Raw genomic sequence first — 27,538 nt, forward strand, 5'->3', positions numbered from 1 at the left:
AAAGGAAAAGTGTGTTTCAAGAAGGATAAGGAATGATATATGGAGGAAGATCAAGGAAGATGGACCCAGAATAATATTCATTGTCTTTGTCAAATCTATGAATGAGGATCCTTCAAACGGAATGGATAATAATAGATAAGAGATCTACATAGATATATATCTTGCATAGATATATCTTATTTTTACTTTCTTTTTCTTGTTCTACTCTTTTTTTGTCTGTTTGAAAATGTATAGATTAAAATTGAACTCAGCCATCTAAATATGATTCAATTAATGTAGTATCTTTTGAGATGCTAAGTGGGATTTTTGCGATACAATATTGCAATTTTCCCCTAGCCTTCATTGCATTTTAAAAAATCCATATTGAGTCAGTAAATAACCAACCTCTCCAGCTACAGTCCATGGGGTTGCACAGTTGGACACCACTGAGCAACTAACACATACACACACACACACACACACACACTATCTTTTCTGGATTTTTCTTAGGAATTTATTTGTGGGATAATATTTCTTCATCCTGTACAAATACACAGGAGCTTTTTTTTCTATTTGAATTTCTATTGTTGTTGATTTTACATGTGGGTTCTAAAATTGTGGGGTTTTATATTTACCTCTATTACTTTTCCTTTGGTCTGGCAGATTATATCAGACTATTTAGAAAATTTCAAAATTTTGATTCTATCATGAACCATATTAATACTTGAAGTAAATTTGATTTAATATGTCTTCTAGTTTATATATCATAAAATTTTGAACAAGACAAAGCCATGGCTTCTTTTTTTAATTTTCTTTTTTTTACCATTAAACTTGTAAATTTTGTATTGGTGTATAGCCAGTTAACATGTTGTGATAGTTTCAGGTGGACAGCAAAGGGACTCAGTCATACATGTACATATATCCATTCTCCCCCAAATTCCCTCCCATCCAGGCTTTCAAAGAACATTGAGCAGAGTTTCCCTGTGCTGTGCCATATGTTCTTGTTGGTTATCTATTTTTTAAGATTTATTTATTTATTTAATTTTTGGGCTGTGGTGCTTTGTTGTTTTGCAAGGGCTTTTTTAGTTGGCCGTGCCTTCTCTTGTCGCAAAGCTTGGGCTCTAGAGTGTGGGTTCAGTAGTTGCGGCTCCCAGGCTGTAGAGCACGGGCTCCATAGTTGTAGTGCAAAGACTTAGGCAAGTGGGATCTTCTTGGACCAGGGATCAAACCCATGTCCCTTGCATTACAAGGAAGATTCTTATGCACTGGACCACCAGGGAAGCCAGGTTATCCATTTTGAATATAGCAGTGTGTACCTGTCTATCACCATGGCCAGTTTTTGAAGAACAGCTTTAGAGGGTAGTCTCCATATTGTGGTTAATTCCATAATCCACTTAACTGTATTGTTGTGCCTCATTCACATGAATGTATTATGCCTAATGTGCATCACTAGCTGTTTTTCAGAATGCCCATTGACTATTTGATAGGGAGAATCAGTTCAGTTCAGTCACTCAGTCTTGTCCAGATCTTTGTGACCCCATGGACTGCAGCACTCCAGGCTTCCCTGTCCTTCACCAGCTCCCGGAAGTGGCTCAAACTCATGTCCACCAAGTTGGTGATCCATCCAAGCATCTCATCCTCTGTCATCCCTTTCTCCTCCTGCCTTCAACCTTTCCCAGCATCAGAGTCTTTTCCAATGAGTCATTTCTTCACAGGAAGAAGGGAGACTGATTGGTCTTTATTTTGAAAGTGATTTTTTGGGAACTTCAGATAGACTTATTTTTGACTTTTAATGAATTCCTTAATATTGACTAGATGGAAACAGAATGGAACTGACAAACCTTTTAAAAACCTGAGTTTTATTTGCTTTAAAGCTGTTTTAGTGATTAAATACTTTGTCTAACATTTTTTGACTAACCTAAGAAATAGGATTCAAACAGGACATTAACATGACCAGAACCTTTCACTTGGAAATAATGCTTTGCATGAAAATCTTTGAGTAAACCCATAAGGCAAGTATGTTTATCATGTTTATTCTGAGGTTTCACAAACCCTCAGCGTATCTCTGCATACCCTAGTTCTTGAACAGATTTATAGTTCTTATTTAGCCCCATGATAACTTTTTTTCTTACCAGTTTTCCTAAGATTTGTAGTATAATTTTCCGTGGTATATTATTTAAAGGTTTTCATTACTTTATGTTTTGCTTTTATGATAATATAATGTTTCTGATTTATTTGATACTGTGTTGGGGATATAGCATCCACTATAGCTTTGTTCCTGTTGGAATAAAAATGATATAAGTCAGAATACAGTGGAAAGTGGGGATTGCCTTTCCTGAGAGATTCACAAACTACATTCATCTGTTAAAAGTGTAAGAAACAAAGAAGTAATGCTGCTTTAAAGTTAGTCTGTACATGTTCTGAAATTTATTTTTGACTTTTCAGGAATGTAGTCTGTTGGTTAATTTTTCTTATTGTTTCCATTATTTTAGTCTAATGAGGAGGTACTTTAATTTGATCATCTAATTTAATAAAAAAAGGAATTATGATAACAGTGAGATCTCTGAGCACCTTTATCTGTTGATAAATTATTTAATAGATAATGTTGGCTTTAGCGGAATCTACCAGGAATAGGATATTACCTGTCTGTTCCTATTGTGTCTGTTCCTTTAAATCTCATATCCTTAACTTACAGCCAGAGTACAGTTTTACTTAAAGCCAAGTAAAACTTGTCTTTTTATTGTTTGAGAGCTGTATTTTTTTTTTTTTTAACTCTGTAGTTGATGCCTTCTTCTCTACCCATAGCTAACTTTTCCTACCTGCCCCCCCCTTTTTTTTTTTACAATTTGATAGCTTCTGGAACTTGTTTGCAATCATCCAGACAGCTGTACCTTTATAAACAGCTAGTCTCAGTGCCAGATTAGTTTGTAGTGCAAATCTTGAATGAGAACTGCACCTGCTCTCAGTGTAGATGAAAATGGCAAATGTTAGGAAAAGCAGAATTTGGGATTGCTTTAAATCTGATGGCAGCTGATCTCAGAATTCTGCTGGGGATTCTTCATTGTGGGTTAGGGAAGTCCTGCTATTCAGAGCAAAACCGCTTTCTTGTCTTTTTGCTAGATCTACAGATATGTTGTTTTTAAGAAATATTAATAACATGTTCTATGTGCTATGATTTTGTACCTGAGATATTTTGTCTAGAAGTTATCTTCCAATTACACTGGTGGTTTCCTAAAATTATGTTAGACTAAAAATTTCTGAATCTAATTTTTCATATGTCAACATTATATTTCAAATTAAATAACCTTGAGTAGCTGGGAATATATGTCAGGGTAACTGCTCCAGTATATCACATTCTTATGGGGAAATGGTTTCAATTTAAGAATTAACACAGTCTATGAAAGTTGGTAGGATATAAAGACATTTCATGGTGTATGTAGAGAGCATTTCCTGATACAGTTTGTTTGGAGTGTCAGGGGAAATTAACTCTGTAGGTATGTGTTACATTTATGTTTTTTGAATTTCTTGTTTTTTAATATCACCCTTACCTTAAGCATGAGGCTGGCTTGTGTCTAACAGCCATTCAAAACCTACTTAACATGCTTATCAGGAAATTTATATTTAATCTTTATCCTTAATATTTCCAACCCTAAGCAGTTTATTGGTTACTTTAAGTATTATAAGTCATTTTGGTTCATAATTTAAAAAAATAGCTTCATCGATAAATAGTACACATACCATACAATTCTCTCACTTAAAGTATATAAATCAGTAATTTTTAGTATATTCATGGGTAAGTACAACCATCACCACGGTCAACTTTAAAGCATTTACAAAACTTCAAAAAGAAATCCTGAACCTTTAGCTATTTATTTTCTCTACTCCCTCCTGACCCCACCCCCTTGCCCCAACCCCCAAGCCCTGAACAACCACTAGCTTACTTTCTGTTTCTAGAGATTCCCCTATTTAAGACATAACATATTAATGGAATCATATATGACCTTTTATGACTAGCTTATTTTACTTAGCAAAGTGTTTTGAAGGTTCATCCATGTTGTATACTACTTCATTCCTTTTTATGCCTTAGTATTTTTTGTTGTGTGAGTATACTGCTTTTTGTTTATCTATGCACGAGTTGATGGACATTTGGGTTATTCCTACCTTTTGGCTATGTTAATAGCCCTATTCATGTGCAAGTTTTTGTTTGGGTAAGTTTTAAATTCTTTTGGGTATATACCTAGGGATGGAATTGCTGAGTCATATTGTAATTCTATGTTTAACTTACTGAGGAACCAGAAAGCTGTTTTTCACAATGGTTACACAACTTTGTATTCCTACAAAGTATGAGAATCCTAGTTTTCTCTACATCCTTGCCAACACATTATTTTCCATTAAAAAATTCTTCTTTCCAGTGGGTCTTCTTTGCATTTCTTTAGTGACTAATGATGTTGAGTATCTTTTCATGTGCTTATTGGTCATTTATCAATTTTCCTTGGATAAATTCAGATCCTTGGCTCATTTTTTCATTGGTTACCTTTTTATTAGTAGTAAGAACTGTTTATGTATTCTGGATACAAGTCCTTTCACAGATATATGATTGGCAAATATTTTATCCCATCCTGTGAGTTGTTTAATTCACTTTCTTGATGGTGTCCTTGAAGCAGATGTTTCTTATTTTTATGAAGTCCAGATTATCTGTGTTTTCTTGTGTTAATCATGCTTTTGGTGTCATGTATAAGAATCCCTTACCAAATCTGAACCCATTAAGATTTACTTCAATAAAGAGTTCATAAGTTTGTATGTTAAATGTAGATAACTGATCCATTTCACTTTAATTTTCGTGTGTAGTATAAGGGTCCAACTTCAATTTATTTCATATGGGGCTAGCCAGTTGTCCCATCGTTTGTTGAAAAGACTGATCTTTCCTCACTGAATGGTCTTGATGTGCTTTTTTAAAACCTCACTTATTTATTAGTTCTAATACTATTTTAGTATGTTCTTTAGTATTTTCCACATAGAGAAAATTTAGTATTTTCTATTTTCCAACTATTTCTGCAAATAGAAGTAGTTATACCTTTTCATTTTCAGTCTGCATGCTCTCTGCTTCTTTTTCTTACCTAATTGCCCTGACTTGAACCTCCAATACAATGTTCAATAGAAGTCACAAATGCACACTCTTTTGTCTTGTTTCTGTTCTTAGTGGGAAAGTAATCCAGTGTTTCACCATTAAGTATGATGTTAACCGTGGGATTTTTATAGATGCCCCTTATCAGGTTATGGAAGTTCCTTTCTAGTCTTAGCTCATTGATTGTTTTTATCACAAAAGGATGTTGGATTTTATCAAATGGTTTTTCTGCATCTGTTGAGCTAACCATGTGATTTTTGCTTTTTATTCTATTGCCATGATATAATATATAAATGATTTTCTTATATTGAACTAACCTGATATTCCTGAAATAAGTCTCACATTGTCATGGTATATACATTTTTCATAAATTGCTGTGTTTGATCTGGTCTGCTTGTATTTCCCTGAGGCTTTTGTGTCTATATTGCTAAGAAATACTCATCTATAGTTTTCTTTTGATGTATTTGTCTGGTTGTGGGGTCAGAGTAGTACCGACCTCATAAAATGAATTGTGAAGTATTCTTCTTCCCTCCTCTGTTTTTTGGAAGTGTTTGTGAGGAATTGGTTTTAACTTTTTAAATGCTTTGTAGAATTCACCATTGAAGCTATCTGGACGTGGATTTTTCTTTGTGGGTAGTTTTTGATTACTAATTCAGCTTTCACTTGTTTTAGATCTATTCAGATTGTCTTGAGTTAGTTTTGGTAGTCTTGAGTTATTTTTGGTATGTCTTTCTAGCAAGTTGTCCATTTCTTCTAGTTCCACCTATAAGGCTTGTTATTGTTATTGCGTGTTGATTTAGTGGCCAGCTGGACTATTTCAGTGCAGACATTTATTTCTCACTCCACAGTGTTTAGTTTCTGGTGGTGCTCCTTGTGGAGACACATCTGTGAGTTTACCTGAAGTCACTCTGGGACAAAGGTAGTGTTAGCCGAACCCTTTTCCCCACTTCTCCTGACTCCACTCAGCCATTCAGTTCAGTTCAGTTCAGTCGCTCAGTCGTGTCCAACTCTTTGCGACCCCATGAATCGCAGCACGCCAGGCCTCCCTGTCCATCACCAACTCCCGGAGTTCACCCATACTAATTACCAGCTGACCATTCTATTGTTTGCAAAAATGCCCTGGACTCTAAATGGTTCCATGAACTAATCCAATAAATCTGTGACCCCTTTGAAGGACTAATTCCAAACGTTAGTGTTGATGTTTATTCTCACCCCAAGAGGGGTCCTCTCAATTGTGTCTTTTCTCAGTTCTCTTCTGCAACTTGGTTGTTGAATCTGTGAATCTTCTAATTGTGGTTTACCACAACTCTGCTGTTTTTGAGATAGCTCTTTGGCTTCAACTTCATGGCCTTGGTTATCCCAAGAGAAACCAATTGTAAGAAACTTTTGGTTTGTGATTCAGAGTTTTATATATGAATCATAATTATTTTAACAGTTGGGTCATGCTCTTTAATTATATAGGGCTTCTCTGGTGACTCAGTGATAAAGATCCACCTGCGATGCAGGAGACCAGGGTTTGACCCCTGGGTCGGGAAGATCCCCCCTGGAGAAGGAAATGGAAACTCACTCCAATATCCTTGCCTGGGAAATCCCATGTAATTGCAGATAGCCTTATAAAACTGAAAGCTCCTTAGCAATATGAGGAGTTTTTGGTTTTTTTTTCTTTCCTAAGTTATTATTTTTTTACAATTCTTTTCTAAATATTTTTTAGGTTCTTCTGTGTTAGTTTAGCTTCATCGCTCTGTTGAATAGATGTTAATAACTTGAAAACGTTAATTTTGAGTTAACAGTTTGTTTTGATTTTCCTCTTCTTATAAGCTGTTTGAGCTGCTGGGACCTGATGGACTTGAACTTATTGAGAAACTCCTCCAGAACAGAGTTACAATTGTGGACAGATTTCTTAATTCTTCAAATGATCATAAGTTGCAGGCTCTTCAAGGTAAGAAAGTAATCAGTGGTAATTTTACTTTAAAGGAAAAACTCATTGTTTAGCAATTTTTTAATGCAATTATACTTTTAATATTCTTTGGTTGTTATATAACTTACTGATAACATTCTCAAGTAGATTTTAGATATGGAAGATTATGAAACAATTATCAATGCCCTAAATAGGGTTTTATGTCAGAGAGTCTATCTATGTTTAAGTATGACAGAAGATCTGAATAGACAAAAAAAGAATTAAAGCAACTACATATTATGCTTAGGGTCAAATAGAGTTACATTTATAACCACATTTTTTATTTTGAAAAATTTCAGACCTTAGTAATGGTGCAGGGATAGTATAATATAACTACTCACATACTCTTCATGTAGATTCACCAGTCATTAACATTTTGCTTCCATACCCACCCCTTATCTTTCTCACACACTCACACAAACACACACAAACACACATGTGCAGGTGTATGCATACATGAACTCATACATGTTCACAGTTAAAATTTTTGCTAAACAATATGAAGTTGCACACATCATAATATTTTAGATATAAAATCTTCAACATACAAATTCTCCTACTTAACCTGTAGTACAATTATCATAGCCAGCCAGTTGAACATTTGTATAGTCATGTATTACATATATTTGAAGACCCCCAGAAGAATTAGAGTTGTCAAGGAAGCTAAAATTATTTATTAAAAAAAAAAAAAAAAGCCTGACTTACTATGAGACAACTCATGCCAAACTCAGGTTTTAGGTGGTAAGTATTGATAGGAAGACTGTTTCTTACCTTTACCAAATTTCTTTGCCAGCCTTGTAAATAGTTTGGAAGTTTTAAAAAAGTACATGAGCATAAGAAATTAGATATTTACCCTTTGTTTAAGTAAGTGATATCACTTTTTTCTTACATTTATGAGTGTGGCACTGAAAGGAAATTACAAAACCAGCCTTGATTTAAATCCAAAATTTCTTAAGGGTTTTTTTATCCTACACTTTGATTACTGGTAATTGCCTTGGAGTTGCTTTGAGATTTCTAGAAACTTTGAAGGTTGGAATTTAGCCACTTTGTCTTTCTAAAAGTGTTTTGGTTCTTTAAGTATATTGAATACTTACAAACAACCTTGCTCTAAAAGGACTCTCACCTGTTAAACCGTGATTAAGCAGACATTGCAATAAGCCAGCAGAACTGAGTGTTTAAAATGGGTATCTGCCAGAAGAAAAGGAATGAATTTAAATATCTAGTCTTGCAATGTAATTTCAGAGAATTTGGTGCTCATTTTTTCAGTCTTTAAAGTGCTGATTCTTACTGATCCCACCTTTCATTAGTTCTAATTTATTAACAGAAGTTCAAAATATGTTCAGCATATGTATTTTTTTAAGAAAGCTGTAGGTGATGAGTGAATGTTGTTTTTCCATTTCATTATGGTCATTTTTGTATAACACAAACTTTATTCTACTAGGATAACTTTTAAGAAGCAGCACACTTTTTAACCTAAAACCACATATTAAATTTGAATTATTAAAAATTTTTTGAGCCTTCAGTTTGCCCTGAAATATTTTCTACTCTTCCCAATTGGCATTTACTCTTTTTGTCTATGCTAGGTTGTTATTCATGTTGCTATTAGTGAAGAATATAATTATAACCATCAACAATTTGGGACATTTAAACAGACTAATTTCTTCTAAGGACTGTGGTGAAAGAAACTGACAATGAGCATATATTAAAGATTTTTTAAATAGAGTTTTTGTATAATTGCATTAAAAATGATTCTCCTTAATTTCTTTTTGTGAGGAGTGGGGGAAGGAAATACTCCTGAAGAAAAGAATCATTGGACTTGTTACTTTATCTCTGTTCTCATCCATTTATGTATTTTGATATAATTTTGTATTAATGATCTTTCAAAATTCTCTTAAAACTACCGAATTGTTCCATTCTTTATTAAGTTACCTTAGTAAGAGAGTCACATCCTATTCTTTTCTCTCTTCCACAAAATCATGGTCTTAGATAGCAGTCTGATGGCCCAGATGGTAAAGAATCTGCCTGTAATGCAGGAGACACGGATTCAATCCCTGGGTTGGGAAGATCCCGAATGGCCACCCACTCCAGTATTCTTGCCTGGAGACTCCCATGGACAGAGGAGCCTGGTGGGCTATAGCCCATGGGATTGCAAAGAATCAGACACGACTGAGTGACTTTTCACTTTCAGAGAGCAGTAGCCTTTTGCCATTTAGCGTTTTCTATCTTTTATACTGCTTTTCTTTGAATATGTATGTATGTATGTGTATATATACACACACACACACACCCACACACCCTACTTTATCTCTGTTCTTATAACCAGGAAATATAAGGTAGGCTAGAAGTGAGTGAGAATAATGTACTAACTGCTGAGTTGATAGTTATAAATTGAATTCTGTTTTGGGGGCTGTTGTGACGACTGTTTAGTATAGGGTATATCATAAAAAAAAGATTAAGTTAGCTTATGCTGTCAAATGACACTGTTTTGAGTAGTTATAGAAAACTTTGTCTGTCATAGTAGCGTTTTAAAAGGATACAAGCTCTACATGTTTGTCAGTAAAGTTCTGTATTAGAGTTGCTGTTAAGCTTATTCATTTCATTTCTGCTTGTCAGTCTCTACAGTTAGCTGAACTCATCAAAGAGAATAATACACTTAAGCATTTGTGCTTAATAACTTGATTTTAAAAGTCACTTATTATGTTCAATCTTATGGGATTTCAATATATTCTGACTGAGGCCTTTTAAAGCTATTAATATGGTAAATATAGTTCCTTATAATTTTGACTTTCTTATTTTGATGATCACAGATGTGTCCAATAGTATTTTGTACCCGTCACATTTGTTTAAAATATTAATGATGTTAGCATAAAATATAATATGTCACCTGAAGACCCCTTCAAAAGCAGAGACATCACTTTGCCGACAAAGGTCCATACAGTCAAAGCTATGGTTTTTCCAGTAGTCATGTATGGATGTGAGAGTTGTACCACAAAGACTGAGCACTGAAGAACCGATGCTTTCTAACTATGGTGTTGTAAAAGACCCTTGTGAGTCCCTAGGACTGCAAGGAGATCAAACCTGTCAATCCTAAAGGAAATCAACCCTGCATATTCATTGAAAGAACTGATGCTGAAGCTCCAATACTTTGGCCTCCTGATGCGATGAACCAACTCATTGGAAAAGACCCTGATGCCGGGAAAGATTGAAGGTGGGAGAAGGGGATGGCAGAAGATGAGATGATCAGATAGCATCACTGACTCAATGGATGTGAATTTGAGCAGACTCCAGGAAATAGTGGAGGACAGAGGAGCCTGGCCTGCTGCAATCCATGGGATTGCAAAGAATCAGACACAACTTAGTGACTGAACAACACCCGAAGAATTTAGTTTCACGTACACAACCTTTAACATTCATTTATAGTAATAAGTTTATGGCATTATTCATATGTTTTAAAAAATCTGCTTAATATCTCTGTTCTTGAGCATGTGACTTTGCAAATAGGTTACTTTTTTTTTTCATATTTCAGAGTACATTTGAAAAGTGGCAGTATGCTGCTTTCTTTCTCTAACACTAGAGTTTCTTGGTTATAAATTCAATCATTATAATAGATAAATAAGATTTACTTACAAAGCAAAATATGTAAGACTTAGAAAAATACTTTTCTCAGAACCATAAAATGTAGTTCCAATATAGGTAAGATTATATCTTATTTCATAATTTTCAGATGTAACTTTTATTTCTCACTTTCCTTTTTGAGACTGATGGTGCCCTTATACACAGGGGTTATTTCATGTGGTTGAGAGTTAAAATGACTTATTCAAAATCATGTAATGAGATAATGACACATGCCTGAGAATTGTGAATAGAGTGAATTAGAAAGCTAATTTCCCCCTCCTGATGCTATGTTTAAATCCTTCCTTGTTTTGTATTAGGTCTTGGAACTTGATAAAATAACTTGCACTGTGCATCTTCAGAGTGTGGACCAATTTCATTCTTCATTGTTTTTCTAGCCTAGCAGCAGTGCCCGGGGCCTAGTAGGTCCTTAAAACAGTAAGCTTGTATTGACTTGGATTGCCTTCAGTGACATTCCTGTCAGTTCCTTTAGGGCTGCAGTGAGCCAAGATACTATTTCTTAGAAAGATTTAATTAAACACAGAAGGTAATCCTGTTAGAACATTTTTCCTGAATATTGAGTTGACCAACCCCAGGTTTAATTCTCCCTTGTGAACACTGAGCTCTGATTGACCTGATTCCTCTTAAGTGGTTCTAGACTTCTTCCATTTTTTAAAGAAGCTGTATTTTCCAAATCAAAACTACAAGGAGGTATCACCTTACACCAGTCAAAATGACCGTCATTTACCAGTTGACAAATAATAAATGCTGGAAAGGGAACCCTCCTACCTTGTTGGTGGAAATATAAACTGGTGTAGCTACTATGGAGTACTGTATGGAGGTTCCTTAAAAAGCTACAAATAGGGAATTCCCTGGCAGTTCAGTGGTTAGGTGCTTCTACTCTAGGGGGCACAAGTTTGATCCCTGGTTGGGGAACTAGATCCCTCAAGCCATGTGGTGTGCCCCCCCCCGCCACCAAAAGTAAATAAATAAATATAGATGTACCATATGGCCCTGTAATCCCACTCCTGGGCATATATCTGGATAAAACTCTTAATTTGAAAAGATATATGCACCCCAGTGTTCGTAGCTGCACTATTTACAATAGGCAAGACATGGAACCAACCTAAGTGTTCCACTGATAAATGAATGGATAGAGATGTGTTATATGTATACAATGAACTATTACTCTGCCATAAAAATGAATTGATGTAATGCCATTTACAGCAACATGGATGGATCTAGAGATTATCATATTAAGTGAAATAAATCAGAGAAAGACAAATATCATATGATATCTTATGTGTGGAATATAAAAATAGGATACAAGTGAGCTTATTTACAAAGCAGAAGTAGACTCATAGACATAGAAACAAATTTATGATTACAAAGGGGATGGGGGATAGATAAAATTAGGAGTTTGGAATTAACATATATATATACATAGTGCTGTATATAAAATTCCAAACAAGGACCTACTGTATATAAACATAAACTGTATATAAACATATCTATAAACATAACTATAAACATAAACATACATATAAACACATATCTATACTGTATATAAAAATATGCTGTATATAAATATATGTATAGTATTGTATATAAAATCCCAAAGACCTACTGTATAGCACAGAGAACTATATTTAATATTTGTAATAACCTATAATGGAAAAGAATCTAAAAAAGCATACACACACACACACACACACACATCTGAATCACTTTGCTGTACATCTGAAATTAACACAACATTATAAATTAACTATACACTTTCATGCATTGGAGAAGGAAATGGCAACCCACTCCAGTGTTCTTGCCTGGAAAATCCCAGGGACGAGGGAGCCTGGTGGGCTGCTGTCTATGGGGTCACACAGAGTCGGACACGACTGAAGTGACTTAGCAGCAGCAGCAGTTTAAAAAATGGTTAAAAAACTCTGCATTTCCATGAAAATGTGGAGCATAGTTAGTTTGCTTTAGTCATCTTCTGAATATATCCTGAGCTGTATTTTATTTTTATTTTACTTTATTTCATGTATAAATTAGTAGTGACATGTAGACAATTTAACAGAGTGAGACCTATTATATGGGAAAAAGTTAAATCTTATATGTAAAGAATATCTTTATTTTATTATGTTAACAGTAAATGCTGATTAGTATTAATTATTTTGAAATAATTTAGATTATTTCAAAATTATGAAATATAATTTTTAGTTTCCTGATGTTATATCTAAGAATTTATATTAGTCTGTAGAAAGACAATATCTGCTGACTTTTTCTAAGCAAGGGTATTATATCATTTAGAAATTGTGACTTAGAAAAACTCTCCTTAGAACATGTAATTAAATGTGCCACTTTAAAAAAATGAATTCTTAGAGCATTGTGTGGCTTATGTTTTGGTAAAGAGGAAAACTGGTTTTCATAAAGGTTAAATTTGTAAAAATATGGATCTTAAATTTGCTTTGCAGACAATTGCAAAAAAATTTTAGGAGAAAATGCTAAACCTAATTATGGTTGTCAAGTCACTATTCAGTCTGAACAAGAGAAGCAGTTAATGAAACAGTATCGCCGGGAGGAAAAAAGAATTGCTAGACGAGAAAAAAAGGCTGGAGAAGATGGAGAAGCTACAGAAGGACTCCTGTGCTTTGATCCTAAGGAACTGCGGATACACAGGTAATAAAAACCAGAAGTTGAAAAATGCTTGTGTTGTAATTGTTGCTTTTATGTATCATAATTTTAGTTTAGTTTTAACAACTTGGATGATTCTTCTAGACACGTTTTCTTACAAGAATAGAATTTTGTTGTATGAAAACCTAATTTTCTAGGATAAGAAAGCAGTGATCTGCTTAATTAGAATATTCTTGGTTGCATCCACAAAGGTGAGAGATTTAGATGCTGTGCTTTATGAAGTGTACACAAATTTATTTTGAGACCTTTTTCTTTCCTACCTTAATGAATGCTCTTTCCCATGTTGTTGAGAAGTAGAAAGGAGGCAAATGAAATAAAGGCATTATTATACATGGTATTTAAAATATTGAAACCCAATTTAAGAAAGGAACTTATTTATACTTCGTTAAATATCTTTGGATTGTGAAAAAGAAAATTATAATAAAAAACATTAAGTCAAACTTATCAGATGAGGTTATCTAAAAATAGTACCTGAAAATGTGTTAATACTTATGTGATTACACGGGAAATGTCAGGCTTGCTAATAACGTTGTGTTGTTTAATTTCTTCTCTTTTGTAATTGAAGACTACGTGAAATAGTTATAGTGATTTTGTTTTAGTATATGCTTTCTATTGTGAGATAAAAATGACAGATTTAGCCTATTATTTTTTTATTTACAGAGAGCAGGCACTCATGAATGCTAGAAATGTTCCAATTCTGAGCAGGCAGAGAGACACAGATGTTGAAAAAATACGTTATCCCCATGTGTATGATTCCCAGGCTGAAGCCATGAGAACATCAGCATTCATTGCTGGTGCAAAGGTATGTCATTGGTATATGACCACTTTTGGATAACATGTCTGTTCTAGAGAAATGACACATAGATTTTTCCGTTTCTTTTTACTATGCTAAATTGTATATTTAAATTTTGAAGAACATGAGATAGTGCAGTTTATGTGAAGTTCTTAGCACATAGTAGGTATTCAAAACATATTTGTTCTCCTCCCTTTCATTATCTCTGCAACTTGTGTTTTTGAGTTTTAGCAGTTGTACCACTTTTTAACTAAACCTTACACTGTGTATTGCACGTTTTCCCTGGCTGCGTAACTACATTTATCTTCAGGAATTCCATGTAATTACTGTGTGCTTAAAATTCATCAGTGTGATATAGTTTGTGTGTTATATGAGATATCTGACTCATGAATGCTTTTTGTATATGTGTGTGTGGTTTTTGGTTTGTTTTTGTTTTCCTTTAGCTACGTTTATTTGCTAGTGCAATGTCATGAAACCAATAGCGTTTTTCCCTCTCTCTTTAATTAAAGAATCTTTACCAGAGATGTTATTCTATTTTGTATTATTATTGGATTTTAAATTTTTGATGTTTGTAGATGATTTTACCAGAAGGAATCCAAAGAGAGAACAACAAGATATATGAAGAAGTAAAGATTCCTTATACTGAACCAATGCCAATTGGCTTTGAGGAAAAACCAGTTTATATCCAAGACTTAGATGAGGTAAGATTTTCATTTTATAAAGTTGATAGTTTTGATGCTTGGTATGATTTTGAATGCATTTGTATTGGGAAAATTATTTTTAAAAGTCGGTTAATACAGTAAAGAGATACATGCAGTTGGTTACTAATGAAATAGGGGAATTTAAATTAAAAAATACATATACATGTATTTCTTTACACATTGAACATATTTACAAAAATTTTGTGTATATTTCTATAATTATATGTTTATTTTAGCTATTTTAGCTCATATTTGATTTACCTTATGTAAGCTGACTCAAGTAAGTTGTTTTAAAGGATTCATGTATTGACATATCAAATGGTCAGCCTATAATAAAATAGAGTATTATTTGAGTATAGGACCAAATTCTAAACTAACTTTCCCTCAACTTTTAAATTTTGAATAATTGCAGCCCTATGGAAAAGATGCATGAATAGTAATTCCCTTCTGTTTTGATTTACCATTAGTTAAAACTTTGCTATAACTGCTTTATCTCAGAATGAAATATTTCTTCATTTAAAGTACATATATTATTTAAGGTTAGCCTTTTCATCACCAAAGTGAAGTTGCTTTATTTTATATATATGTAAGTCATATGAAGTCATTCAGAAATATCAAATAATATAGGCATACAAAAGGAGCAGCATAAGGAGTAACTATAGCCAACCAAAATTAGTTCCATTCTATACATATGGGTGCATATGTGTTTTGATTTTACAAAAATAGAATTATATCCATAAATACTTTTTTTGTGTGTTTATATATATATATACTTACATACATCTTTCTATGTCAATAGACATATTTTTACAACATTATTTTAAATCACTATGTGGTATTCCAACTTATGTCCTCATTACTTTTACACCAGTTTCTTATTGTTAGAATTTTAAGTTTCCTACAAGTTTTTATAGTAGGCTAAAATTTTCATTGAAACTTATATTAGTGGGTTTCATTCAGCCTTTGCATCAAAATTACTGTAGAATTTTTTCAAGATCCAAATGCTTTGATCCCTATTAAATCATAATCTCTTGGGTGGGACGCATAATATCTATATTTTGAAGGTGATTTTTAGAGCTCTATAGGTGATTCTGAAATGTAGGCAAGGCTGAGAGCCTATAGAATTAAATAGTTACATATATAATTCTTTTTAAACCCTACTGAAATGGAGAAGGCAATGGCACCCCACTCCAGTACTCTTGCCTGGAAAATCCCATGGACGGAGGAGCCTGGTAGGCTGCAGTCCATAGGGTCGCTAGGAGTCGGACACAACTGAGCGATTTCACTTTGACTTTTCACTTTCATGCATTGGAGGAGGAAATGGCAACCCACTCCAGTGTTCTTGCCTGGAGAATCCCAGGGATGGGGGAGCCTGGTGGGCTGCCGTCTATGGGGTGGCACAGAGTCGGACACGACTAAAGCAACTTAGCAGCAGCAGCAGCAACAATCATTATAAGGATTATTATCATGAAGATTTATTTAGTTTTATATATTAAATACTAACTTTTTTTCATGTAAAAGCATCATTGACATTCATTATCTTTATAATGAATGGACCAGGCTTCTTTTTCTCTCATACTTATTTCCAAATAAATACTTTGTTCACTTTAATGTAGATTACAGGATATGAATGGACCAGGCTTCTTTTTCTCTCATACTTATTTCCAAATAAATACTTTGTTCACTTTAATGTAGATTACAGGAGTAAAAGAGATTTCTGAATGGGTTCTTTCCATCTGCAACCTTAATGCCTCTTTGCCATGTAGCCTAACACACTTATAGGTTCCCTGGATTAGGATGTGGCCATCATTGGGTATCATTATCCTCTCTACCACGCGAGATGTGGATGACCACAATTTAGCTATTCACAGATGTTGACAGACATCTGTGTTGTTTATAGTTTTTGGCTCTTATGAATTCTGTGAGTCTATTTGAGCTGCCCTAAGCCCAAACTAGGTGGCTTAAAGAACAGACATTTGTTTTTTCACAGTCTTGGAGGCTGGAAGTCCCAGGCCAAGGTGCCGACAGTTCTGTTTTCTGGTGAGGACTCTTCCTGGATTGCAGCCCTTTGTCTTCTCTCTGTGTCCTCTTGAACTCATATGGCCTCTTCTCTATGTGTCTAGAGACCTCTGGTGTCTTTTCTGCTTCTTATAAGGACACCAGGCCTATTGGATTAGGGTCTCATTCAGATGACCTCAGAACCCTAAAGGTTCTGTCTCCAAATATGATCACTTTGGGAGTTAGGGCTTTAGTTTATGAAACTTCAGAATACATAATTGCATCCATAATGTGGAAATAACTGCTCCAGATATTGGTGTACAGGTTTTTGTGCGAATGTAAGTTTTCATTTCTCTGGGATAAATATCCAAGAATGCAATTACTCAGTCATATTATAATTACTTGTTTAGTTTTCTAAGAAACTACCGTAATTTTTTTCCAAAGTATCATTTTATATACCCAACAGTAATCCAGTGTGACCTAGTTTCCCCACATATTCACCAGCATTTGGTGGGTATCACTTTTTAAAATTTTTATTTTAGCCATTTTAAGTCATATTTTTATATATTACTTGTATTTTCCTTCTTGTGGTTTAAATGTGCACTTTCATAAGCAGCAATATTTGGGGAATACTACATTCAAATGCAGTGTGTCATAAGTACATAAGTAAACTCTTTGATGTCTTAACAATGTAGATAATGATCCCAACTAGATGCTGTCACTGTGGATATTAATATAGAGCTCAGGAAAAAATATAGATGTTAACAGACTGTTAGTTTAGTTAGATGCATCTGTTAGTTTGTATCTTTTTTAAAAGGCAGGATCTTTATGTATCAGGAGAAATGCTCTTGAAGATGTTATCTTTCTCTTTTCACTGAGATCATAATTGGATTCTGCTCCTGACAGTCCTGTGGAATAATAGATAAAATGCTTTTATGTCCTCTCACTGACTGAATGTCACATCAGATAAATTTGTCCTGTCTTTCTTGTCTTCTTAAAATACTTCTGTAATTTGATTAAAAAGAGAAGGATAATTTAAAAATTCTAAAATGATGTGCAAAATTGCTGTTAATGCTCTTAAATGGGTTTTGTACTTTCTTGGAGAGGGAATAATCCAAAAAAAGAACCAAAAAAATCATTAGATGGGCTTCTGTATTAGATAGAACTCACTCATTTGGAAGTTAGAGAAATGAAACTCAAAGTAAGTTTTAGCAATGAATACAGACTGTTGGCTTTTCTAACCAAAATATCTGGGAATAAAGCTGCCTATGCATTCAGATGGATATATAAGTTCACATGATGTCATCAGATCTTTTCCTCGGTCTTCATCTCTTTCTCTCTCTATTTCTGTCTTTCTTTATACCTTCTCTTTCCCTTCTCCCTTATCTTCTCCTTCCTCTCTTTTACCCTCTATTCCCCTCCTTTTATTTCTCTGGTTCTTTTTATCCCGACTCTCAGATACATACTTTTTACATGTAATCAGGGAAGAACATAAGACAGCAACTTCAAGCTTTTCTGTCCCCTCATTCTAAAAGCAAGAGGGTTTTCTCCATTAAAAAAAAAAAAGAAAGAAAAAAAACTCCTGGAATGAACTCTTATCTTCTTGACTTGTTTCACCAGTTCATTTCTGAACTACTTTCCCCACGGTAGGAGTGTGGGGTTCTTAATTGACTGTGCCTGCTCACTTGAGTTGGAGAAGGCAATGGCACCAGTACTCCAGCACTCCAGTACTCTTGCCTGGAAAATCCCATGGATGGAGGAGCCTGGTGGGCTGCAGTCCATGGGGTCATTAAGAGTCAGACACGACTGAGCGACTTCACTTTCATACATTGGAGAAGGAAATGGCAACCCACTCCAGTGTTCTTGCCTGGAGACTCCCAGGGACGGGGGAGCCTGGTGGGCTTCTGTCTATGGGGTTGCACAGAGTCTGACACGACTGAAGCGACTTAGCAGCAGCAGCAGCTTACTTGAGTTTCCTCACCCTCAGCCCACTGTGAGCCATCAGGAGTCAAGGAGGAGTTTCCCAAAGGGAAGATGAGGCTGTTATCCTTAAAAAGGAGCATGTGAAAGATGCGTAGCAGACAGAACTGTGTCTTTGATATTTTGATGAAAGAGTGAGTTTTGCATTTTTTTTGGTGTTAAATCAGTTGAGTGCTATCTGTTTCCACAGGTGGGAGTTACAGTTTTTAAATAGCCAATAGAATGTTATTTGGCATAATCAGAATACTGATCCAAATATACTATTTAGTTTGGAAAAGTAATGTAAAAGATGCATATAATGTTTCATTTGAGAAGTTAAAAAAGTTGAGTCCTTTAAAATCTGAATGTAGAGAGTTTGAGGATTTTTGTGACCCCAGATTATTGAATCCCATGTTTACAGGCTAGGTCCTGGGGGAAATTATAAACAGATCCGACCTCTGATCTTAAGTTACTTAAGTAACTCGCACAGAGTCGGACAAGACTGAAGTGACTTAGCAGCAGCAGCAGCTCACTTGAGTTTCCTCACCCTCGGCCTTCTTTGAGCCATCAGGAGTCAAGGAGGAGTTTCCCAAAGGGAAGATGAGGCTGATATCTTTAAAAAGGAGCTGATCTTAAGTTACTCCATGTAGTGTATCTGACCCACACCATTTCTATAGAAGTGATTAATAGAGTAGGGGTATGTTGTGCAGGTTTCTGAGGCAGCACAGAGAAAGCAGATTAGCAAGTTCACAGAAGTCTTCATGGAGGTCAATGCGGGGCATAGGATTTTGCCAGATAGACAAAGGACATGGTGGGGGGTGTATCATAGGCAAAGGATGCTCCATGAAAGAGTATGTGACCTTTTGTAAACATGTATTTCAGTATTAGTAGTATGCAAGCTACATATGTAGCATGGCAGCAAATTAGTCTAAAAAGAGACTTACTAGTGTACATGAAGGACTTTGAAAACCATACATAGTAAGTTTAAATTCAATATTGTGGGAAATGCTACTTCTTAAAAATAAAAGTAAATAAAAAGGGTTTTTTTCACTTACAGAGATTACTCTGGTTGCAGTAAAAAAAAAAAAAAAAGAAAGAAAGAAAGAAAGAAAAACTGATGGTTGAGAGTAGAGCTGCTGCAATAATTCAAGGGAGAAATGCTGTGTGCCTGAATGAAGAAAGTGGAGCCTATACAGAAAGTGGGACAATGAAGAATAGATAGCTGCTAGTTAAATGTTAGTAAATGTTAGTTTAGAAGTTGTATAACATCTGATGACAGGTTAAATGACAAGAGATGAAGCAGAGAGAAGAAACTGAAATGATAACCAGGGCAACATGGGTGAGTGCTGGTGTCATTCGTTAAGATGAGAAACAGGAGAGGAGGAACAGAGTGTGTGTGTTACGTCCAGGAGGTCACATGTTGGTGAAGAGTGAGGCTGTGAATCCAGGCGGTTGCGCTGAAATCTTGGCTCCCCGTGTTCTAGCTGAAAGAATGGGGCCAAGTTACTCTCTGAGATCCAGTGTTTCACTTGTAAAATTGGGATGATAGTACCTACCTCATCATTTTATTGTGAGGATCAAAAAAAGTTCAGTTCAGTTCAGTTCAGTCGCTCAGTCGTGTCTAACTCTTTGCCACCCCATGGACTGCAGCACAGCAGGCCTCCCTGTCTATCACCAACTCCCGGAGTTTACTCAAACTCGTGTCCATGTCCAAACATTTCATCCTCTGTCATCAAATGAGTTAATATATGTAAAACACTTGGAAGAATTATGAGTACTTAAGACATTTTAGATAGAATGTTAGCTTAAAATGAATGATAAATGTAAACAGACAACGGGTGAGATCAATCTGAGTATGGTTAACATGAAAAGACTTATTGTTTCTCTGGAAATTATATTTATTAGATACATTACTTGTATGTTCATTTATGCTCTTCAGGTATTCTTTCATTACAAGTACATAGTCACTCTATGAAGACATAGGGTAGTTTCCAGTTAATTGATAGAAAATAAAGAAACCTGTCATTGTATTTATTGCTATCTCAAGACTAAGAGTTTGGGGAAAGGGAAGTAAAATGAGTATAAAAAACTGTTACTTTTCTTGTGGTTCTACTGTGTTCTCTGAGCCTGAAGGGATCCTAAATCTGAAAGAGTTTATTGACACAGTTTGATTCAATCAAATTACAAAAGCCAGAAAGCTAAAGAGTCATCCAGAAAAACACTTCAGAATGTGAATCATTTTTATGAGATCAGTTTGAACAGGAAAAAATGTGACTAAAACCTGGACATACACCCAAATAAAAAGCCTTTTCCCACAGGCTGCTTAGTACCTGTCAAGTGTATTATCAGTTTCATCAGCACCATGACCTTGAATTCCTCACTGCTTTTTTTAGAGGTGGTATCAAGAAATAATAACAAAATCTAAAGTTCAAAACTGAAAAGTGAGCTTACTTTTCAGTAAAAAAGCTTATCAGTCTTTTTCATACTGATAGAGATCTTAGCGAAGAAGATTTCATAAATTTCACCAGGAAGGAAACAATGTGACAAATATTAAATTTCTGATCATTTTACCAAATTATAATTTCCCTTGATACATGTCTCACCTCACCTGGCAATCAAAGAAACATGAGTATTCTGATAGTATTTGCTATTATATTTGTCAGATTTTTCAGTACTTATGACCACCAAAACAAACAAATGAAGAAACAAATATGTAAATATAGACACCTTCTACATCTGTTGTAAACCCCACAACACGTTGTTATTCTTCTTGCAGTTAACAGTCTTTTTAAGATATTAAGATGTCTAAATGATAACCGGGAAACATCCTTATACGTGTGCATCTATCAGCTCTTTTATGCCTTTGTGTAGGGAGATTCAGATGTCCATCTGGTATTCCTTTTTTCTAGTGCAGGTCTGCTGGTGATAAATTCTTTCAGTTTTGTATGTCTAAAACAAAAAAACTTTATTTTGTGTTTGTTCTTGAGGAATATTTCATTTGCTGTGAAATTTTAGGTTGATGGGCTTTTCCCCTAGTACTTACAGATGTAGCTGCTTCTTGCAGCTTACAGATGTAGTCTTCTTGCTTACATTGTGTCTGATAAGAAACTTGTCCTCATTCTTAATCTTCTTCTCTATATAATAAGTCTTTTTTTTTTCTGGTTGATTTTTAGATTTTCTTTTCCTCACTGGTTTTAGGCAGTTTGATTATGATGTGGCTTTGTATTAACTTTCTGTTGTTGTATAAGAAATTACCAAGATATTAGTGACTTAAAACATCCATTTATTATCTCAGCATTCTGGAGGTCTGATTTGAATGGGCTGGACTGGGTTCTCTGTTTGGACACGACTTAGCAACTAAACAAAACAAAAGGATTTTAGGGGTTTTCTGTTTTAGGAGTCAATAAATGTGCAGTATATAAAAGTTTGTTCCATGAGATAAGCTTTCCCATAAGAAATGCTTATATGTTTTGACTCTCAGCAAACATTTATATGATTAAAAAGTAATATTTACTTGCTAAGAAAGTACATTATAGTTCAAATATATGAAATAGCTAAGTCTGATTTGAAGGAGTGAATCTATATTTTCTTTTCTAAAAAATAATTTTGTCTGTATGCCCTGAACTTTTGTAGGATTATACCATAAAGTATACTGGGAATGCTGCAAACAACTAACTAGGAAAAGGGCACCAGCTGCTTAAAATATACCTGCTAAAGAGAGTTATAACTAACATCTGCCTCTAGCTAGGAGTAATTGAACAAAATAACTGTCTTTACAACCTATACTTTATTGATTTTATGGGGAGGAAAATTAGAAGAGAGAAGAGTAAAGGCATAGTGGCATATTGAGCTTCCCCAGAATGATAATGTTAGAACTCAGATGATTTCAAAAGTCTGAAATGTGCATGAATTTACCTTGTAATGTGGGAATTTCAAGTTGCTTTAGAAATGAACTTTGTCCATATTTTCCAACATATCTGTGTGTTGTAGTTACGCAGGCCTATCACAGATAGACAAAAATAATTGGGTAGGATTCTATTGCTACTGTAGAGTTTCATTATTTGTCTTTGAAAATATATGTGAATTGGCTATCTGTCATCAGGAATCATTTCTTGAGTCTTGATTGATGCAAGTCACTGTGCTACAGTGGGTATCAAAAGGTTTGGAATTACGATTGTGCATTTGAGGAACTTACTATCCCGTTAGGCAATTAGAACTGATGGGGATTCTCAGCTTTACCATTTGCACATTTTGTGACATGGATCAAGTTACATAACACCTCTAAGTTTCAGTTTCCTTATCAGTCTGTTTATTCTGAGAAGACTATATGAGTCAGCACACAGAAAATGTGTAGCAGTATCTGTGATATATTTTGAAAGATGGGCTACCCAAATTGCAGTGTGGTATTGCAATCCTGACAAGGTTCAGGGCATACTTTGAATTTTTCTGTTAAGACATATGGAAAGGTGAAATTATTTTGGTATAAGTAACATTAAAATTCCTTGAAGATGAATACTGGGGCTTCCCCGAGGGCTTAGCAGTAAAGAATCTGCCTGCAGTGCAGGAGTCACAGGAGATGCGGGTTCGATCTCTGGGTTGAGAAGATCCTCTGGAGGAGGAAATGGCAACCCACTCCAGTATTCTTGCCTGGGAAATCCCATGGGCAGAGGAGCCTGGCTGGGCTGCAGTCCATAGGATCACAAAGAGTCAGACGTGACTGAGCATAGTACAGCACACAGAAAAGATGAATATTCAAGTAATTGGCTTTAAATTGATAAAGGTAAGGCAAAGGAACTTGCATTTTTTTAGTTAATACTGTACACTTTTTTAGGCTTATTATATCACATTATTTAACTTAATCCCCTCATACAAACCCTGAAAGCAAGAGCTTTTAGAAAGGACAGGTTTCAATTGGATTGAATGGTACAAATATCAAGCAGTGGCTAAATAAACTTAGGGTTACCTTGCTTTTTGTATTCTCTGCAAACTCTTAAATTCTTGATACATTTTAGAGTTGTATGAAAATAATAATTATGTAATTTGAAAGTGTTAGTTGCTCAGTCATGTCCAACTTTTTGCAACCCCATGGACTGTAGCCCACAAGCCTCCTCTGTCCATGGAATTCTCCAGGCAAGAATACTGGAGTGGGTAGCCTTTTCTTTCTCCAAGAGATCTTCTCAACCCAGGGATTGAACCCAGGTCTCCCGCATTGCAGGCACATTCTTTACCAGCTGAGCCACAAGAGAAGCCATATGAGGATTCTCTTAATATTACTTTTTCTTGTTTAAGGATTATATGTTTAAAATGACATCCTTGATTTATTTAATTAGTTTTGAAAAGTTTAAAGTCATTCATACTGTAAAAACATTTTAAATTTTAAATGAAGAAATTACCTATAATTTAATAAATATAACATTTTTGTGAACTTGACCACATTAAGTGCCTAAATACTTCACCTGCTTTAAAGATTTCAAGCAAGCTAATGAAAGTAATTTAAAAGTTAAGGTCAGAGATAAAACTGGTTATTACTATAAATACCAGCCAAGAAACTGAAAATGACATTTTCTTTGTGGGACTCCACCGAATTGGACAGAGATTCTTCTGTTGTATTGCCATGGTTAGAAGTGTGGCTGTTTATTAGGAGGCAGGACCCACAATTCTGGTCAAAAAGACTGTGATACCAATTAAATAATAGTGTCTTACATTTTTAAGATCTAACACATAAAAAAAGTGATATCCTGGAGGGCTATTTACAATATATAATGTCAGGATAAGTTCATCTCCCTTATGAAAATAATTTATTTGCTTAGTACTGTTACTGTTAAGTCACTTCAGTCGTGTCCAACTCTGTGTGACCCCATAGACGGCAATGCACCAGGCTCCCCCGTCCCTAGGATTCTCCAGGGAAGAACACTGGAGTGGGTTGCCATTTCCTTCTCCAGTGCATGAAAGTGAAAAGTGAAAGTGAAGTCGCTCAGTAGTGTCCGACTCCTAGCAACCCCACAGACTGCATCCTACCAGGCTCCTCCGTCCATGGGATTTGACAGGCAAGAGTACTGGAGTGGGTTGCCATTGCCTTCTCCCATTTGCTTAGTAGAAAATGCCTTATTCTTTGCCTCTAATTTTACTTCTGCTTTAAGCATCTAAAGTTTGTATATGTAATTATAATAATACTGGTTTGTGAATCCAGCCCTTGTTTATTCTAGAGAAGCAAGCCAAACCTAGCCAACTCAGACTTAAAACTGAGGTCCCACCATGTTTTTTTTTTGTTTGTTTTTTGATTTTTTGGCCCTGTTGTGTGGCCTTTGTGATCTTAATTCCCCAACCAGGAATCTAACCCATGCCCCTTGAACTCGGAGTGCAGAATCTTAACCACTGGACTGCCAGAGAGTTCCCTTTTACTGTCTTTTTGTGCATTGGGAATGTGACTCTTGCCACAGCACATTGGTGAAGGTGTTTCGGAAGGACATCTGACCTGCTGACTGTGCTGGTAGAAACCCACATGTGCAATCATGATGATTTATCAGTGGAATTCGTTATTGTGCAGACAGACTTTTGTCTTTTAAAATTTCCTCTTGAGATTTTTTTCTTCAGTTTTCTCAGTAGTTAAGCCTTAGCTCAAACCTGGAAGTAAGGAGGATACCTTCCCCTTCCAAGAAGAGGATAGTACTTTTTTCTAACACCCATTATGCCTTAAGTTCTCAATTAAAGGTGCTAGTGTTGCTATTATTCGTTTTTCTTTCCTTGTATTTTTCTCTTCAAGGCCAGTAATAGCTACTTATTTATCATTTTGTCATCAGGGAGTTCAGTGTATTTAGAAGATCCATCTGTTTATTTAATTGGATTTTTTGGGTTGTTGTCAAATGGACTATCTTCAGGATGAGAGAATTTTTAGAAATTGATACTTCAGGGCATATGGAGTATTTTTGGTTACTTTTTTAAATGATGTAAATGCATTCCTTTAAATAATATGAAAGGATTATGAATTATGCATTGTGATTTCTTACTGCTTTTTTTGTATGTAATGAAAATTGGCTCAGTTTCATATTAGACAATGACTAACTTACTTGATTTTCACAAAATCTTATAATCTCATTTCCTTCAAAGATTTAATAGAAGATTACTCTCCTGAGGTCTTTTGTTGCTAACACTTAATTTCCTCTACCCAGATTGCCTGGTTCAAAATGATTTAATATCATAAAACATTAAAACATATAACTGTCCAGTAAAGAGTAACTAATAATGACCATACACTGTCTTTCTTATCTCTTTTTTCTTTTTACCCCTTATCTCTTAATTAACAGAATTCATTAATTTTTCAATGTGTTTTCAAGTAGGAGTACAAATTGGAAATTTGGGTTTTGGTAAAGATACAGAACTCTTCATATGACATAATTTAAAACAGAGTGAATCAGTTACTTTTTATTAACATAAAACATTAAGTGTTTATCAGTTCAGTTCAGTTCAGTCGCTCAGTTGTGTCTGACTCTGCAACCCCATGAACCACAGCACGCCAGGCCTCCCTGTCCATCACCAACTCCCGGAGTCCACCCAAACCCATGTACATTGAGTCGGTGATGCCATCCAACCATCTCATCCTCTGTCGTCCCCTTCTCCTCCGGCCTTCAGTCTTTCCCAGCATCAGGGTCTTTTCTAATAAGTCAGCTCTTCGCATCAAGTGGCCAAAGTATTGGGGTTCCAGCTTCAACATCCGTCCTTCCAATGAACACCCAGGACTGATCTCCTTTAGGATGAACTGGTTGGATCTCCTTGCAGTCGAAGGTGTTTATAGCTGTTAAGAAAGAAATTATTACTATTTTTAATACATTAAGACAACATAGACTAAATCCCTTTTTGTTTTTCCTCAAGATAGATATTTTTCTTATGTATAGAGAAAAGCATTTTTGTGAATCTGATTATAAAATCTGTTCTATAAAAAATATCTAAAATGTAATATCTAAATTTATAAAACAGAAGGTAAAATTCCTTTATAACCCCAGATCCAGTGAAACAGTTTGATATATATCATTTCATAGTTTTTTGTATAACAGTTTCTATTTAATTAATTCTGTTACTGTTCTGTGGCATATTTTGTTTTCCCCTTTTAGGTGTGTTTGTTTGTAAGAATATATATCTTCCTCATCCTATTCAGGGTTTCCCAGGTGGCTCAGTGGTAAACAGTCCACCTGCCAAGCAGGAGATGCAGGTTCAATCCTGGGTCAGGATGATCACCTGGAGATGGAAATGGCAACCCACTCCAGTAATCTTGCTTGGGAAATCCCATGGGCAGAGGAGGCTGGCAGGCTACATTCCATGGAATTGCAAGAGTCAGACACAACTTAGCGACTAAACAATAACATCCTCTATAACTACTGTAATTCATAAAGAATGCATCATGAATTGCTTGTCTCCTTTTTATGTACATTCAAATTGTATTAGCTTTTTCTTAAATTATAAATAATATTTTAGCAGATATCTTTGAGCTTAATCTGGCATTCTTGTTCAATTAGTTAACTTAGGTAAATTTTTTGGAAGTGGAATTTTTAGGCTAAATGATATGCAGATTTCTCAGTGTTGATCATTTAAAAGCAATGTGTATGATTTAAAAGCAATGATCATTTAAAAGCAATGTATATGAAGACATAAAAATTACAAGAATAATCCAGTTTTTAAAGTCTTAAACACCGAGATTAAAAACCTTCTTACTGTATTTTGCATTTATT

General features: G+C 35.0%; 1 protein-coding gene across 2 annotated transcripts in view; it reads left to right on the forward strand.

The window, feature by feature from the left end:
• Nucleotides 1-27,538, forward strand: part of ASCC3 (activating signal cointegrator 1 complex subunit 3) — a 338,200-nt gene that overhangs the window by 56,924 nt on the left and 253,738 nt on the right. For both annotated transcript variants that reach the window (XM_086316372.1, XM_086316373.1), the window contains exons 5-8: nt 6,923-7,043; nt 13,145-13,349; nt 14,025-14,166; nt 14,733-14,858. In XM_086316372.1, the coding sequence (XP_086172498.1) occupies nt 6,923-7,043; nt 13,145-13,349; nt 14,025-14,166; nt 14,733-14,858 (594 nt within the window). The remainder of the gene's footprint in view (nt 1-6,922; nt 7,044-13,144; nt 13,350-14,024; nt 14,167-14,732; nt 14,859-27,538) is intronic.

The sequence above is a fragment of the Bos grunniens genome, chromosome 9 (genome assembly GCF_055505025.1).
Source record: "Bos grunniens cultivar Pamir isolate PY7600 chromosome 9, Bosgru_T2T1.0, whole genome shotgun sequence".
Lineage (NCBI taxonomy): Eukaryota > Metazoa > Chordata > Mammalia > Artiodactyla > Bovidae > Bos > Bos grunniens.